At 43.4% G+C, this 18,085-nt stretch overlaps 1 protein-coding gene across 1 annotated transcript in view; it reads left to right on the top strand.

Moving 5' to 3' along the window:
- TMPRSS7 (transmembrane serine protease 7) overlaps positions 1 to 18,085 on the top strand; it is a gene marked incomplete at its 5' end in the record, with an annotated part of 48,980 nt that overhangs the window by 17,219 nt on the left and 13,676 nt on the right. Inside the window, 3 exons of the mRNA XM_084617474.1 lie at positions 1,433 to 1,563; positions 3,722 to 3,834; positions 10,738 to 10,844. Of these exons, the coding sequence (XP_084473600.1) occupies positions 1,433 to 1,563; positions 3,722 to 3,834; positions 10,738 to 10,844 (351 nt within the window). The remainder of the gene's footprint in view (positions 1 to 1,432; positions 1,564 to 3,721; positions 3,835 to 10,737; positions 10,845 to 18,085) is intronic.

The raw sequence follows: 18,085 nt of genomic DNA, 5'->3' as shown, positions 1-18,085 counted from the left end.
GAGGAACTGTTATGGAGAATGTCTGTGATCACATAAATGACTGAGACATTTGGTGGCAAAATGGTCAAGCAGCTGAACAGGAGAGATGGGGAGCTGAGTGAAATGATGACGAGAGAGGAAGGAGAGCTGGCATGTTTAACGGATAAGAAAAGGAAAAGGCATTTAGGAAACTTTCCCACCACCAGCTTTGTTTATGGTTGCAGCTGAGATGAGTCCTGTGAAGTCTCTGAATGACTCATTCAGCTTTGAGTTCCACAGAGCAGCAGACTTTGGCAATTATATTTAGTATGGAAGCAAGATTTGAGGGCTGGAAATGTGAATAAGACTAGAATATGGAAGGGCATATGCATCACTAGAAGTTGTGGGGATCAAATGTGTGTGTTGCTCTTTGAAATGCCACCGGAACTGACAGGGCCAGATTTTTTTCTCTGAGGAGTGTCCTTTTATAACTAAAAAGAATAATATGGTGCAGTTGATCAGAAGTACTTGTGCATTGTCTGGTTTATTTTCAGTATTAAAATGGAAAACCCCCAAACACCTCCCTACCCCCGCTAAAAGCAAAAGTAGCAAACCATGAGCTAGCTTCACTGATTGCTGACCAGAAAATAGTATGAAAGCACATGTCTTTCTAGAGCAGAGTCGGACAAACGTTTTGGCCTGAGGGCCACATCAGGTTTCCAAAATTGTATGGAGGGCTGGTTAGGGGAGGCTGTGTCTCTCCAAACAGCCAGGCGTGGCCCAACACCCCACACCCCCTGCTTCTCACCCCCCGATGGCCCCCCCGGGGCTCCTACCCTATCCACCATTCCCTGTCCCCTGACCACCCCTGGACCCCCCTGCCGCCCCTCCAACCCCCCCATCTCATTCCTGACTTGCTCCCCGGGACCCCTGCCCCCTCCAACCCCCCCTTCTCCCTGTCCCCTGACTGCCGCCCGATCCAACCCCTCCTCTCCTTCCTGACTGCCCCCCCAGGACTCCTGCCCCATCCAACCCCCCTGTTCCCCGCCCTCTGACTGCCCCAACCCCTATCCCCACCCCCGCCTCCTGAACACCGCCCCCAACTCCCCTGTCCTCTATCCAACCCCCCCGCCCTTTACCGCACTGCCTGGAGCACCGGTGGCTGGCGGTGCGGCACGGGGCGCTGAGGCTGCAGGGGAGGAGGGACAGCGGGGGAGGGGCCGGGGGCTAGCCTCCTAGGCCAGGAGCTCAGGGGCCAGGCAGGAGGGTCCCACAGGCTGGATGTGGCCCGCGGGCTGTCGTTTGCCCACCTCTGTTCTAGAAGGACAGGTCAGTGATTTTAAAGTAGAGTTTGGACGGAAGATGGCTTTACAAACTTGGTTGTCCATGGAAACTTTGCACATTTAATAACAACACTGATGTGCTTTTAATACAATACTATTCATGTGTGTGCTGTCACTGTTTTCTCCTTTAGAATTTGTGAACCAACCATCTCATTAATGTCATTTGTTTCCACAAATAACCTGATGCTGGTAACGTTTAAGTCAACACAAATACAGCAACTGAAGGAAGTTCACGGGTACTTTGAGGTCATTACACAAGAAAGTAAGTTATTATTTAAATGAATTTGTATTTTTCATGGAGATGCCACTCAAACCCCATAGGCTGACTTAATGAATTTGGATAACTCCTGGTCAGCTTCCTTTAGTCCTTCTTTCTCTTCTACCTCCTATATCATCTCAATCTCTCTCTCATGTGCTTCAGCACCCACTTCTCTCTCTTCTGAATTGTTTTTTTATCATGCTGACTCCCAGCATGATAAAATTTCCCTATTTTTTTTTCCCTTCCTGTGGTCATGCTTGTTTGGATTATCTATTGTTAAGTGAAAGCAGTCATGGAAGTACATTTAAAAACAACTTGACTGAACTTGTATTTCAAACTAGTCACAAGTCCTGAACTCCAATATGCCAGTAGATGGAGTTGTTGTGTTAACTGAGTGACTGTCTATAAATAAGGCACACAAGTGTAAACTATTCCTCCCACTCACAGCTTCCTGTTAAGAAGTCATTATTTACTGCAGGCAGCTTTTCGGGATCACAGTGTAGTACTATGGGTGAGACAAGAAGTTGTTGCAGATTTTTGACCAACTGAAGGGCCATTGTCCATTTATAAACATAAACAAATACTGTGTTTGGACATGTTATTTTAATTAATCATGTTTATAAGAGGAATGCTTAAGAGGCAACCAGGAATGGGGCCCCATTGTGCTAGGTGCTGTACAAATACAGCGCACTAGACAGTCTCTGCCCCCAAAGAGCTCATAGTCTAAATGAGACAGACACAGGGTAGGGGAAATGGGTATAATGGACAAGTAGAGTGAATGATATGATGGTGGCAAACATGTTGGTGCCACAATTTTATTCTTGGCTTGTGGGGTATGAGTTGTGGGGAGTAAGGAGGGGAAAAGTTACATGGAAAGGAAACTGAAAGGAGAGGGGATGTTGCAGGGGCAGGTGTGGCGTGAAGCTGAGGAGAAGAGATGGTGAGGGAGGGGTTGAAGCAAACAGCCAATCAGCACAGGGCAGAGCAAATCCAGTCTCTGAGATTATTAGCATTCCTGGGTCCCTGCTTTAGCTACTTATGCAGCTGCTCCTACAGGCTGGAGTCTGACTGGCAGTACTAAGACTGAAGGTGTTGAGTACTAAAGTATTCAGCATTCAAGCAATTTTGTTGTTTAACTCTTCAGATCTTGTTTACGTTTTAAATTTCTCTGTTTGGGCAATAAATATAGACAAGCAGGTTTTAGACCTTTGTAAATAATCCATTTCTTTTCATTTTCTCTTTGAGATTAAGAGGTGACTTCATCGGGCTAAAAGTACTTGCTTGGGGAACAGAAATTTGATGAAAAAGGGCTCTACGATCTAGCAGATGAAGGTATAACTTAGTCCAATGGCTGGAGGCTGAAGCTAGACAAACGTAGAGTGGAAATAAGTGCAAATTTTTAATATTGAGGATGTTTAACCATTGGAACAACTTACTGAAGGTCCTGGTGGATTCTCCTGCAATAGCAATTTTGGAAATCAAGATATGCTTTAGTTCAAACAGGAATTATTTTGAGAAGTCCCTAACGCCTGTGTTATATAGGCGATCAGACAATATAATGGCAATGGTCCTTCTGGGCTTTATAAAACAGAGATTCTCATGCACTACTACAATGCAGATGTGTTTTGGTTGCAAATATACTACTTGGTAATATTTTAGGTCCGTATAACTGAGTGTGGTTAAACTTTTAAAAAGTAAACTTTCAGACATAAACTCACTGTGTGGGTTTTTTTTTTTTTTTTACAAACACGAAATACAGCTCATCAGTCTGACAAGGTCTTGTAAAATGACTTCTGTGAGCCACCTCTACTTTTGAGCTGCAGTGTGTTGGCTTGAGGTTGTTAGTTGGCAGCTGTTGAGGACCGAACAGTTAATGTGATCTGGTGACTTGCTTGTTTTGGGAGAGACATGGAGTGGATTTTCTGAGGCAGCATTCTTGGAGCTTGCCAGTTCAGTGTCTGCATTTTCAGTGCCACTCTGCTGCTGCTATTTTTGTACAGCTCTGACCTCTGATCTTTTGTGGGTGGGCCAGAACAGAACATTTAAGTTGTCCTGTTGTGTAGCCAAAGGACAGCAACTAACTTAGACACTTATCCAACAGGCTCCAAAACTGGGATATTTAAAATAATGTGAAACCTCACCAAAATATTTCTGTTTTTAGAATGTGGAAAAAGTATATTGACAAAAGAGAAAACTGACTTTGAGGGGCGAATTGTGAGTCCATATTATCCAAGCTACTATCCTCCAAAATGCATTTGTACGTGGAATTTTCAGGTAATGTCTATTCTTCTTTAGGCATTTTGCACAATTTAGGCAACAGAATCCTAAGAGTAGGCCAAAGGGAGGCTTTTGGTAGGTAGTGACGTGCTTTCTGAGAAATGGGGTAGTCATCTTGTAGAATGGTTATTGCTGAATACATGCAATGCATTGGCACCTCTAGAAAGTAACCACTGAAAGGCCCAACAGAAAGTAGCATCTCGAAATAGACAAGCGGGTCTGCAATAACAGTGGCTGCGAATTTTACTTGAAAAGCCAGGAGATTAAATCAGATTTATTTGTTAACAAGAATTATTCATGAAATGCTTAGACATAAATAATTTAAAATGTGCAGGTGTGAAGTCACTTGTGTAACAAAAAGTGTGTTCTGTCTGCTGCCATTCACCTGGGATGTGGGGCCAGATTGTAAGTGCTCAGCATTCACGCAGCTGATATCGCATTTTCCACCAGAGCAGGGGTGAAAGTAAAATACAGCTCTTACCGGTACGGGTCCCACTCTTCCCCTCCCCCCAGAAGGGGCGGGGCCTCAGGCAGAAGGGGCGGGGCCAGAGGTGGAAGTAAGTTACATTTCTCACCCGTACAGTCCAAATACAAGCAACCCACACTTTTATGTGCCTGGGAGGGAGATTAAACAATCCTTGATCTCTGACTTTTTAGATCTAAATCTATTCTTATTCCAGGTATGTTCTAAATGTATATGTCCAGTATGGATGGATCTCTCAGAAAAGATAGCTCTTTAGTGTAGGAATCGGACCAACAGCCCCCCGTCCAGGGGCAAGGTGCCATTAAGCAGCACACATTAAGCAGAAGTTCCTGAGGTGTTAGCTGCAAGGGTGCAGGGACACACCAATGGGTGGCTATTAGTAGGGGAAGACTGGGGTGAATGAAGGACAACTAGAATAACTGCCATGAAATATACAAGATACTTAGAGAAAGTTTTGTCAATTTCAGCCTCCGCACTCTGCAGGACACCGACACCCACAAAACAAAAAGAGATCTGAGCCCCTATGTCCTCAGGACATTTCAGGTGTTTAATGCAATATATAAAGAGGGTGGAATGAAAACTACTATTTCTTTCAAAGGAGGCACAATAATTTCCCTGAATATCCAGTTTTCCCCTCCAGTCCTTTGTGGTTTTGTCTATGGGGCTATTTGCTTTCCCTGTGAATCTTTAGTTGTTTTACCAAAATTGCTTTGCCCAAAATAAACCCCGATCATCAGAACACATCTTCCCACCATGTTCTCCATGTTTTTGTTTTTCTTTAAACAGTAACATTTCAAAGAGGATCTGCAAGCAGTTTGGACATCACAACCATAATCCTCTGCTGGGGAGGGAATGGGATAGATTTGAACTTGGAAATGATTCCTGATTTTGATTGTATTTTTTGTGTGTTATATTATTGAAGATCGCCTCATCCAGGGGGCAGAAAAGAACTGCCCAGGCTTTGGTACAACAACCTTGAGTGAAATTAACAAGGAAGCCAGAAATAGCCCCTAATTCCAGGGTTCAGACCAGGGAGTGAACAGCTAAATTTAAACTGTTCTTATGCAGACAGCAGGCATCCTGGGGAGGCTTCTCCCTCAGCCAGTCCCCCTGCTCCAAGCTAGAGGGGAGCCACTGCAGCCCTTGCTGAGGGGGTGGGGGGAACAGGGAGCCTAGGCTGTTGGGCAGCCTGGCTGGAGGAGGAGGGAGGAGAGAAACCAATGTGACAGTTTTCAGAGTAACAGCCGTGTTAGTCTGTATTCGCAAAAAGAAAAGGAGTACTTGTGGCACCTTAGAAACTAACCAATTTATTAGAGCATAAGCTTTCGTGAGCTACAGCTCACTTCCTCAGATGCATATCGTGGAAACTGCAGCAGGCTTTATATATACACAGAGAATATGAAACAGAGAATATGAAATAGGTATTGTTTCATATTCTCTGTGTATATATAAAGCCTGCTGCAGTTTCCACGATATGCATCTGAGGAAGTGAGCTGTAGCTCACGAAAGCTTATGCTCTAATAAATTGGTTAGTCTCTAAGGTGCCACAAGTCCTCCTTTTCTCAATGTGACAGTGAGTTTTCCCCTTCCACTGGCTTTTATTACCTCTGGATTTAAGCTGTGCAGTAAAATGCCTATTATATTCTGCCCCTGCCTTGGTCTCACCCCCCCACCCCAACAACTGTGAATGAAATTAACAAGGATGCCAGAAAGAGCCCCGAATCCCAGTCTGAACCAGGGAGGGAGCAGCAAGTTTAAACTGTTTTTATGCAAACAGCACACATCCTGGGGAGGCTTCTCCCTCAGCCAGTCCCCCTGCTCCAAGCTAGAGGGGAGCCGCTGCAGCCTCTGCTGAGTGGGAGGGTTCCGGGAAGCACTGAGCCTAGCCCTGTTGCAGCCTGGCTGGAGGAGGAGAGAAACCAATGTGACAGTGAGTTTTCCCCTTCCACTGGCTTTTATTACCTCTGGATTTAAGCTGTGCAGCCAAATGGCTATTGTATTTCTGCCCCTGCCTTGGTCTCACACAACCCGCTCTACCCCGCTCCCAGCAACAACCCTGAGTGAAATTAACAAGGAAGCCAGAAATAGCCCGGAATCTGTGGTTCAGACCACGGAGTGAACAGCTAAATTTAAACTGTTCTTATGCAGGCAGCAGGCTACCTGGGGAGGCTTCTCCCTCAGCCAGTCCTCCTGCTTCCTGCTACAAGCTAGAGGGGAGCCCCTGCTTAGTGCGGGGGTCGGGGGGAACCGTGGGCTGGAGGAGGAGAGGGAGAGAAACAACAACACAAATGTGACAATGAGTTTTCCCTTTCCAAGCTTTTATTAGCTTTTAGTTTGAACTTTTTGTTCTGCAGCCAAAAGAGGTGAAAGTGAGCCGGTACTGAATGCTCCACTTATTTGCCAGTACACTACTGGATCTTTTTTTACAGGTACTCCGGACCTGACCGTACCGGCTTACTTTCACCTCTGCGCCAGAATTAAGTGCCTCTCATTTAATGCGTAAGGCAAGATTTGTCAACACCTTAGCACCCAACAGTCACTTTGCTGCCTAAAGGGAAGCTCAGCTCTTTTGGAAAATCTGGCCCCTGGTGCTAATGTATACAAATGTAAAGCAATGCAAAACAGCGTGAAGTGCAGTGACACCTGTCCCCAGGCTGTGTGTAGACAGTGTTTGCCTTCTGATCATCTCAACTCCAAACGGTTCAGCCAGTCTTCTAAAACATCTCAGACTGATTCTGCACAGTCTTTACTTGTGTTGAAGAGGTGGCTGATAAATGCAGGTAACTAATGTTGCAAAATACTTGGTACCTTTTTGGATGGTCATTTAATAAAAGTGGGGTCTTGTGTACACCTTGAATTGTAGTAATATTACTTTGAACGCCTCTGTGTTCTCCTCTCATATCCGTGGATCTGCAGGCACTCTTCGTGCATTGTACATTTCAGGATTCATAGTGACAAGTCCTAGTTATTTGTGATGTCAGTGAACAGTCACTTCACCAGGAAAAGAGACTGAGTCTGTAGCTTGGAGTCCCTGCTCCAGTCATATTAATTATTTATACAAATTGGAACTGCTTCAACAGGAGAGTGTGGCAATGTCTACTCTTCGAGGTGGTGTGTAATTCCCAGCTTGAGGAGACATACCTGCATTAGCTTCATCAGAGCTAGTGCACTAAAAAGAGTATAGCTGTGGCAGTATGAGGGGCCATCCACCCTGAGCACTTGCTGTCTGAGACACGTATTCAGGGCAGCATGTCACCGTGGCTATGCTCCATTTTTAGTGCATTAGTTCTGTCGGAACTAGCCTGGGTATCTTTCCTCAAGCTGGGAATTATGCCCATAGCTCAAAGTGTGGACAGCCTGAGGGAACAAACGCTGCATGATAGATGTGCAGTCTCCTGGTTTAACTCACAATTGGAAGGTGCTCAAATACTACCATCATGAGCACAATATAAAAACCTGTGTAGAATAGACTAGAGAGACCCATGCCAGAATATCTCGTAGCTCAGTGACTAAGGCACTCTTCTCAAATGTGGGAAACACAAGTTAAAATCCCTTCTCCACCTCAGGTAGAGGGGGCAATTGAATCCAGGTCTCCCACATCCTCAGTTAGTGCCCTATCCCCTGGGCTAAAGATTATGAGGAGGCCAGTGGAACCACCACCTCCTCTTCCTCCCCCTCCCCCACTTTGTGACTCCGGCCTGAAAAATTGAAATGTTTTGGTAATACTGAAATGTAACTGTACATTTCAACATTACTGGTACATTTTGATTTTTTTGGTTTGGTTGAAACTTTTCAGTAAATTCACTAATAGTTTTGCTGCTACTGAAATTGCATTTTTTGGTCATTAAAATATTGGCAAAATTTTTTTCACCCAGTCTGGTTGTCAGTTTTTTAACATGGGCAAAACATTTTGCCCGAGTTTTTGTTCTCAGAAACCGCTGAAATAGTTTGCCAGAAATATTTAGCCTGTATCAGACTTCCAGCACAGAAAACTTCAGCCCACACACAGTTTAGGTTTGCAGTTGTAAGCAACTGAAAACAGGATCTTATTATAGGAAGTATTGGGCTCAGGTTATTACAAAGAAAACGAAGCTGGTTTAAAAACAAAACAACCAAAAAAAAAAAAACAAAAAAACCAGATTCAAAATGTTGCCCTTGTTTCACTGTGGAGACCGACCAATTTCCACAATTTTTTGGGAAAACTTTGGTCACTTTTCTCAGTATGTTAGAACTTTTTTTTCATTTTAACTGTCATTATTTGTATTGTGGTAGTGTGTAGCAGTCCCCGTCATAGACCAGGGCCCCATTGTGCTGTGCACTGCACAAACACAACTACAAAATGGCCCTTGCCCCGAAGAGTTTACAGTCTAAGGATCAGCCAGCAGATGGATACAGACAAACTGGGGAGCACAAGGAATCAATGAGACAATATTGGTCAGCATGTTAGCTAGTGTTCTCGGTACACCAGCAGCCTAACTATTATCAGCATGAATGTGGGGAGGAGTTTATCTAGAGGACAAAAGAGAGTTCTATCATGAGAGCTGCAGGGACACTAAACTCTGTGCTTTACCAGAGAACTGAAGAATGATCTCCCACTTGGAAGTCCTTCCCTTTGCATTCTGCAATGTATCCTGGTCCCTTCTGGAAAATGGAAGCCCGACAACTCTGTTTAACTTACCTTGTACCCTTGGAACTCGTTAAGGTATTAGGGAACAAACAAAGAGCGAGTCAGTGTAGATAGCAGGAGGGCATCAAAGGAAATAACTAAGAGCAGTGATCTACACAGCAATAGTGTATTAAAAGTGGTGAAAAATTTTGAATTGGATGAGGAAGGAGGTGAAGAGATTCAGAATGGGGAGTAGCTGCTCTTTTTTTGGTGGTAGGATTTTGAGTAGCTTGGGAGCAGGGTTCATGTGGAAGAGCCAAAATATAGATATAGCTTAAATTTGTTAGTCTCTAAGGTGCGAAATTTACTCCTTTTCTTTTTGTGAATATAGACTAACACGGCTGCTACTCTGAAACAGGAGATAAGTTGGACTCTCTAGAGACAGAGTGGAGGAAATCCATCGGGACTTAATAGTTTTGATGTGGGAGGAAAGAGTCAAAACCAAACAGAAGCTTTCAAACATGTGTATTGAGGAGGACAATGGTGTTTTTTCACGGTGATGGGAGGGAGTTAAGATTTTTCCACATTGGTCTTGAGCTGTTAGGATACTTAAGCAGAGGAGAGATGTGAGCCTCAATAGAAAGCATGGAAACAACTGGGAACTTTGATAAATGCAGTATTGGTAGAGTGGAAATGGATGGAAACCTAAAGTGAGTTAAAGGAGAGGAAATCAAAGCATCAGAAAGAGCCATCAATCACACTCAAGGAGTTGCGGGGGAGGGAAGGAGTAACTCACTGAAGAGGCAGGAGTTAGTGGTGTTCTTATGTGCATGTTAGAATGTTCAAACTGAAGTCAGCAAAAAGTGAGAAAGCAAATAAAATGAAGTGCTGCATGGTGAATAGTGAAAAAGAACTGCATATATAGATAACGAGGAGGGGATGAGTAGGGGAGCTAGAGAACCAGGCAAGGAATAAGAGATAGAAAGGGAACAGATTGAGTGGCTGTTGTATTGTTGGAAACTAGATAAGAACATTTGGAATGACCGAGTATGAAGGGAGAAGAACTGGGGCTATAGTGAACTTGCTCCAGACTGCTGAGAGCTTTTACCTTGTCCCCTACTATTCTTAACTCAAAAGGCCCTTCACAACATACACAGGAATTGCTTTTTGGTATGTAAGAACTAACTCGAGCCAAGCACTAGTGCTGCACTGTGCAAATGCTGTGCGTGTGGCCAAATTATACTTCTCTCATCATTAAAAGGTAGTGATGAGATCATGACTACTAGCTTCTAGTCACTTGCCTTCTGTTCCTGTAAAGTGGAACCTCTGTTGATTACATACGTCTGTGATATCCTCAGGCTTACTCTGGGTTTTAAAATGCTTTGAAATCCTCTGGATGCAATGCGCTACCAAAAAGCATGATGTTATGGAGAACTCAGTATGTACCTCAGAGTCTTAGCTGTCAGTCAGCCATGGCTGTCTGCCCTTGCTCTAATGAAGTTGGAATAGCCAGAGGCCTTTGATCTCAGTTTGAAAGCCGCATTCCATATATGGTCAGAAGAGGAAAGGATTGTTTGCTTAAGAGGGATGGAAAGCCTGCAGCTGCACTTGGCCTCTGCCAACCTTAGCTTTTGCTGGCAGCTGAAAAACCATCAGGCCTGCTCAGGTGCTCTCTGTTGAACTGTGCAAGCCAGTGCTCCCCTGTAGCTTGGTATCTCGAGAGCATAATAATTGTTAAGACAAATCTAAAGATTTTAATTCCCTGTGTGCACAAAATGTTTTTACCAGCTTTCCTGCTTGTTTGCTACAGACTCCTCAAAAGAGCCTGGGTATAGCACTGAAGTTTCATAACTACACTATCAGTGAGAAGAGCATCAAGGGCTGTGAGCGGGGATGGTGGAGAATTAATGAACACATGTAAGTATTTCCACATGGTTATTAAACTAGGAATTGTCGGTAAACTCATTCATGCTACTGAGGCATCTGGGTTAAGTAATTCTTAGAAAAAGCGGGAAGAAGAGAGATTCAGCAACAAGCATAGCATCTGTAACATGCCCCTTTGTTTGGAATGATTTGTATAACTATAAACCTAAAATCAGATATTTTTCTAATTAAAAGAACAGCTAGGCTGAAGAGAAGGGCTCTCTCTCTCTCTCTCCTCATGCAAGAGATAGGAATGGGAGAATGTTATGAAGACGGATGTCCTGTGAACCATGCAAAATAGCTTTGGGTTCACCGGCTTAATCAAACTGAATTTTTTGTACAACTTTTTAACCTGTAACTTAATTTCATGATTGCTCAAAAGAGTTATTGAATCTTATTGGAGTCTAGTGAAAGCATATCAGGTATCATGAGGACTTTATTAGGGAAGGCATGGTTCTTCTGTCCCTATCCCCATCCCCTACCCAAAGTGCTAAGCTGGCATAGTTGTGTGCCCTGTGTGTGGTACATTTACCTGTCATTAGAATATTGCTGATTCTTTAGTTTTCCCCCCACAGGCTCTTTGCATCCATTTTTCACTCTGTTGCAGGTTGTTGGTTTTTTTTAACCCTTCCCTTCACTCTTTACTTGTTGGGTTCCCCGCTCTCCTCCGCCCCCACAATCTTGCTTTACTGGAACATCAAATCCAGTTAGCTGTTAACTCAAACTTTAACTTCTGAACCTGCTTTAGAAACTAGTCCAAGTTTGGGCCTACTTGAGGATATGAAAAGCTCACTAGCTAGAAAAAATGCCTTCCCATTGTTATAATCCTATACAGTTAAGTATTTAAATGAGAGGCTCAACCTCCTTCTGAAGCTTCTGGCATTGACTTTTTATGGAAGCTGGTTACTGTACTACATGGACACTAAGTACTTCCCATATCAAATAGACATCCGGAGGACTTCATTTTTTCCTGAACTAGTTATAGAGTACCTGTGAAATTCCCCAGGGTACAATCTGGACTGTTGAATAGCTGTATCCCCTCAATTCTCCAGACTGGGGTGTCTCTTACACTGCTTTGCTGTGAGTAACCACTCCTGGTCTGCTCACACGCAGCCTCCATCATGTAAATTACTTCCAGCTATACAATATGAGTGCTATGGCCAACCACTCTTGAATTACACTGTGGAGTAACACCAGCAAATTCCTAGTCCTAGACTTTCCCCCAGAAATGTGTGTCTTGTACTGCCAAGCTCTCTCCTGAACAACACAACCTCATAGAAAGTCCATCATTTTATTAATAGAAAATGATATATGCACAAATCCTGTTATTTCAAATGGAGTTTTCCAAACACTTCAGTCTGATCACACTGGTTTAGATAAAAAAAATAAAACAAGTTTATTAACTACAGAAAGAGAGATTTTTAAATGATTACAAGTAATGAGGCACAAAAGTCAGAATTGGTTACAAGAAAAAAAAAGGTAAATCACAAACTAATATCTAACTTAAGCTAAATGAATTCAAAGAAAAGGTCTCTCTCACCACATGCTTCAGCAGTCTTACTGGCTGGATTCCTTTCAGCCAGGATCCCTCCTCCAGTTCAGTGTTACTTGCCTTGTCTTTTAGGAGGTGTTGATACTTTGAGTGGAGAGAAAGGGGGGAGTATTTTGGGGCATCTGTTCCCCTTTCTTATAGTTCTCTTTTTCTTCGAAAATCTCCTCCAGCTGAGGTTCAGGAGACCAAGTCTGTGGGGACAGGAACCTCTCGCTATTTCCTTGCCAAAATGTAGATATCTTGCCCACATCCTTTTTTCTTGCCAAAGAATGGTCTCTTAGCCAGGTGATAGTCGATTTGATTTTGTTGACATCTGTCTGAGGCATCAGTTTGCCTTTCGTCTCTGAGGAACTGGTTTGTGCCTGCTTTTCTAAACTCGGAACATGTCTCAGCAATGTCATAGAGTAGAATCTTATAACTTTACATACCATGTTGTCAAACATATTTTACAGGACAGTAATGATCAGCAAAGTATGAGTTTTCAAATGATACCTCACAAGGCATACTTTGTGCAAAACTGTAAAAAGGGTCAATATAGGGATACATATTGTCACAGTACCTTGAAGGATTTAGGATGTAAGAAGACTTCTGGGACGATTTCATATCCAATGTGATATCTGAAAATGAAGCTGGGGTGGGGCTTTATTAGTGGGAATCTCTCCATGAAGAGCCTCTTTTAAAATAATTATGGTCCAGCTGCTTGCCTGCTGAGTCATAGGACTTTTTTTTCTTTTTTTTTTTAAAGTATGGCCCATGGTAACTTTATTTTAGTGGTGTAATTTTCGAATGTGAGGACTGGGACCATATTCCTGATCTTGGTAACCTGGTGATATTACAGCTAGGGCTGGGTCAAATTTTCCATTAAAACTGCTTTTCAAAGGAAAACCAGATGTTCAACTAAACAAACTTTTGCAGCAAGTGTCTGGAAAATAAATGCACTTCTGACCAGTTCTAACGACAGCATTAACTATGTTGGGTGAACCTGGTTAAAACGCTGCTGGAGACTGGTGTGGTTTTGAGGATTGGAGTAAGGCCTTGGAATATACTGTAGCTGTGATGACTGGGACCCCCGCATCCGAAAATTACTACAGCTGTCTGTTCTGATTACATGGGGACAGTAATCAGTCAGGAACCCACTAGTCCTACTGTATGACTTTCACTGTCTATTCAGTGAGCCCAAAAAACTTCTGCCTACCCAGAGAGCACACACATTCTGAGAACTGATTTTGCTAAAGTTTTTACAGGCTTCTAAAAATAGATGTCTTATAGTTAATGTTTCTGTGTGTGAAAACACCACCAGAAGAATTCCACATACTGTGATAAGCTGTAAACATTTCCACAAGGGACTGTTTTAAAAACTACTCTGCTTCAGCACCTCATTGTGCATCCCATCAGAAGTCACTGGCAGGTCATCTTGTGGGGGTGAGAGGAGGCAGTCTTTCCTGGCTTTGGGAGCAGGTGGTCAAGTATGGTAGCTGGTTTCTTCACTATGGAGGTGTTGGGTGCAGAGTGGGGCCCCCTTGTATTGAAGGAAGTTGAGGTATGGAGCAGGTCTCTGCTAGCTAGTAGGGAGGAATCAGATGTCTAATAAACCTCCTGCTGTGTGCGCATTCTGGCAGGTCCTCTCTTGCTGTGGGAGTGTTAGCAAGCATGTGGCAAATGAACCACACACACTCCTATTGGCACTGACAAAATGCAGTAAGTCCCTGCTCCTAGTAGTAGGGCAACAGAACTGGGGGGGAGGGGGGGCTTGGTCAACAATGCACGTGCATGAGCTCCCTTCTGCTCAGCTGTGTGAACATGGTTTGGGGTTTTACAACTCACACTTTGCATAGCTGTTCTTGTGCCATTTAAAAAGCCATATACCTCTTTCCATTTGCTGCTGGAGCAGAATCTCCTTCATACTTAATTTTGCTTTGCATGGGAGCTTTATTGCACCGAAACCCCTCACAGGAACAACTTTTCCATTCTATACAGCAGATGGTTGTGGTGCACACAGATGCTGGTTAATGTCCATTAGTTCCTTGAATCCTCATGACAAGTGGACTGATTAACTTCTCTGCTATCTTCTGTATTGAATATACTCTTATCTGTTTATACAGCATCTAGCACAATGTGGTTCAGGTCCTGTTGCGATAACTGGGCCTAGAAATTTACCCTAATTGTAAGCTCAAATGTAAAAAGTGAGTTGTAAGTTCATAAGATGTCACAATAACTTGTAATGATAAATGGTGATGTGGAGGAAAAGATACGAAACAGAGACTGACTGAATTATGCCAAACAAAAAGGTCTACTGATATAACTCAAGGCCAGTGTTAAGATTATACCTGGTAAACAAGAGGAGTTGGGGACTGGAGATCAGTGAATGAAAATTAGTGTGTCAGAACCTAGGCCTAATTGCTGGACAAAATAATGAGGCTGGGGAATTCTACCCATCGCTCCCTTTTGAGGTTCTGAAAGAGACTTTGGGGGAATAATTGGCTACTAGAGCAAGCTTCGCCATTATGGCTGCCATCCCACCATCTCTTGAGACCCCCCCCCCCGGGGCCTTTGTCATCCTGAGAAATATCCTGGCCAGAGGGGGACTCTCATGACATCCCCATCAATGCTGGTTTCAGCTAAATCCTAAACACCACCTGAGATGTGAGACTTTGCCCCCTTTTCTCCTCCTGTGCACCTAAATATGTCCTTTTCCTTCCCTACCTTCTTTTTTCTCTTGCCTATCTCTCTCCCTTTTCCTTCTGTTTAATAAGTGTCTGGCTTAGCTGGCCAACCTATGTATTCTGTAACACTGCTGTAAGCCTGTGATTAGAAAGTGACAACTAAAAGCAGTGTCCTAAAAGGCCCGATGCTGTTAGAAGTTTGCCAGGTCTCAAAGTAAGACTCTGTGCTGTCCTGGTGTTTTTCAAGCAGTGAGGTTGCAAGTGAATGTCAACACCAGTCTTACTTTTTTTCTGTATCTTTAATAAAAGGTTAAAATTATTAACGATGTGTATGACATGGTATTAAGCTGGTTGAGGTCTCTGTATACCAAACCTTGTTTAAAAGTGTTTACATAACCCAGTCACTGTCCAACATTAAACAGATATTTGGCCCAGATATTGAGCCTAAATTAATACAACAGAAGTACCATAATAAACAGAATGAATAAAATGTAACTTCTAGTTCCAGCCTACAAATCAGTCCTTCTCAAACAGTGCCCCAAATCCAATAATTCCTACGATCCTTTCTTGAGTTTAGTAGGTGTTAACCAAAGTTGTTTTTGAAACAATTCTGCTCTTGGCTATGCCTGCAAATTAAAGGTGTTCAGCATCAATTCAACTGCTTCCATTGCTATCACCTCTTGATAATGATGGGTATTTTGCTAGTGTAGGTAAGGCCTTAAAGCTGACAGATTATTCCTTATGATAAACTGTTAGTTTGGGGAACTTTTCCTTTATTACTGTCAAATTCTAGACGAGCCTCAGTGCTTAAATGTTGCTCAGAATTTTTTCCACTTTCAAAAGCTTACCCTATTTTTAAAATGAGTCTAAAAGGCTGATGGATGGCATTCTTTTTATATATATATTTATTGTGTGTGTGTGTGTATACACATGCTAAATATAAATATTGTTTTATGGCAGTGTCTACAGATCACGTGCAGCCTCTGTGGCATCTTTTGATTAAAGGTGCCATAGAAATGCAGCTGGACGGGCTGGCTTAAGTGTTTCTTGGCATCTATGGGCAATTTAGCTTTCTCAGATTCAGTAAGTGGCATCTAGGCAGAAATCCAGAGAAGCTGTTTGCCAAGATGGCAGCTTAAACGAGATGTGCACCCAAGGCAGTTCTCCATCTTTCATTCAGTCCACTTGTTTAAAGACTTTGCTTTCAAAGGGAAAAGCCCTTGAATATTAATAGTAGATGTGGGCTTGGTGGTTGCTTGCCAGGTAACTTATTTTTTCCCTGGTACCCTTTCTCTCAAAACATCCAGGTCCTCCTTTATCCTTCTGACTGTTTCCTGCCCTCTCCTTAGGAATAAGAGGGCAGCTGGAATTCTACATTTTTATGAGGACACGGGGACCACTTAGGCTGGTCACCAGAAGACCATTTGGAGAACTTCTTTCCACCAGTTTGTTTGTCATATCTATACCAAATATACTTTCAATGTAACATTTTCTTAATGTTTTCAAAACATTCACTTTTCATGGTGAAGTTTTTGGGTTCCAGTATTTATTTTGCCCTGAATAGAACTATAATCTAGTTCCATTTTGAATTATTTCACACTAACTGAAAGAACAAAACAGAATAAGTCTCCAAGAGACAGCACGTATGTTCTCTTCTGCACTGCATCAGCTCTACCTCTCAGAATAGCATCTGCCCTTGGCAGGAAGACTGCTAGAAAGTTAAAGGTGCAGTACAAACAAGTCACCTCTCATAGTTACCTGCACTACACCCAGCTCATAAGAAAGCTCCCTAAGTTGTTAGATTCTGTTTCAGATTTTGGTCCTGTGATATTTTCCAAACCCTTCTACTGTACGTGCAGTGGAATGTTTCAGAGGCTACCACGAGGGAGAAGAATTTTTGTTCTTAACCTCTGAGGATAAGACATGAAGCAATGGGCTTAAATTTCAGCAAGGGACATTAGGAAAAACTTCCTAACTGTCAGGGTGGTTAAGCACTGGAATAAGTTTCCTAGGGAGGCTGTGGAATCTCCTTCATTGGAGATTTTTTAAGAGCAGGTTAGACAAACACCTGTCAGTGTCTAGATCAGTGGTTCTCAACTGTGGTCCACTGCTTGTTCAGGGAAAGCCCCTGGCGGGCCAGGCCAGTTTGTTTACCTGCCGCGTCCGCAGGTTCGGCTGATCGCAGCTCCCACTGGCCGTGGTTCGCCGCTTTAGGCCAATGGGGGGCTGTAGAAATTGGTGCGGGCTGAGGGACATGCTGGCTGCCCTTCCCGCAGCCCCCATTGGCCTAGAGCAGCAAACCGTGGCCAGTGGGAGCCGCGATCAGCCAAACTTTCTGACGCGGTAGGTAAACAAACCAGCCCGGTGCACCGGGGCTTTCCCAGAACAAGCGGTGGACCAGAGTTGAGAACCACTCGTCTAGATAATACTTAGTCCTGCCATGAGTGCAGGGGACTGGATTAGATGACCTCTTGAGGTCCCTTCCAGTCCTGTGATTCTATGATCAATACACTGGGGACTTAAGGAGCTGCCTGTTGCTATTAAGTTTTCTCTTGCAAATGGCACTAGTCAAACTGACAAGGAGAAGGCTAGCCATAGTAAAATTGTACTAAGATTTAAGAAAGCAGCCTTCTCTCCCTACCCCAGTCAATCCACAATGCTGAGCTTCTCCTTTTCCCCCAGCACAGTTTCAATAAGAAAAAAAAATATTTCTGGAACTTAAAAACCTAATTGCCAGGTGCCGGTGCTTCTGGACATAGCAACGAATGCAGTAGAGCACTGTATTCCATGTTAAGAGTTATGTTCCAATGAAGATGAACACTTCCATGTACCGGTCAGCAGTTTAACACTGTTGCCATAGTTTCCTCATTTCTACCTTAAATCTGGAGTGTTAACATTTTTAGTTCACTTTATCCATTAAAGCCTGTTCCTGCAGTGATGGGAACTTTGTGTAGATGGTTTATGATGATTTCCCTCCCCCTCCCGCCCCCCCCGATGGTGCCCGAGCACTTTGGCTGCAC

This window comes from Lepidochelys olivacea, assembly GCF_965140295.1.
Source record: "Lepidochelys olivacea isolate rLepOli2 genome assembly, chromosome: 1".
Lineage (NCBI taxonomy): Eukaryota > Metazoa > Chordata > Testudines > Cheloniidae > Lepidochelys > Lepidochelys olivacea.
The sequence above is the reverse complement of the archived record's forward strand: the minus strand, read 5'-3'. Positions and strand labels throughout refer to the sequence as shown.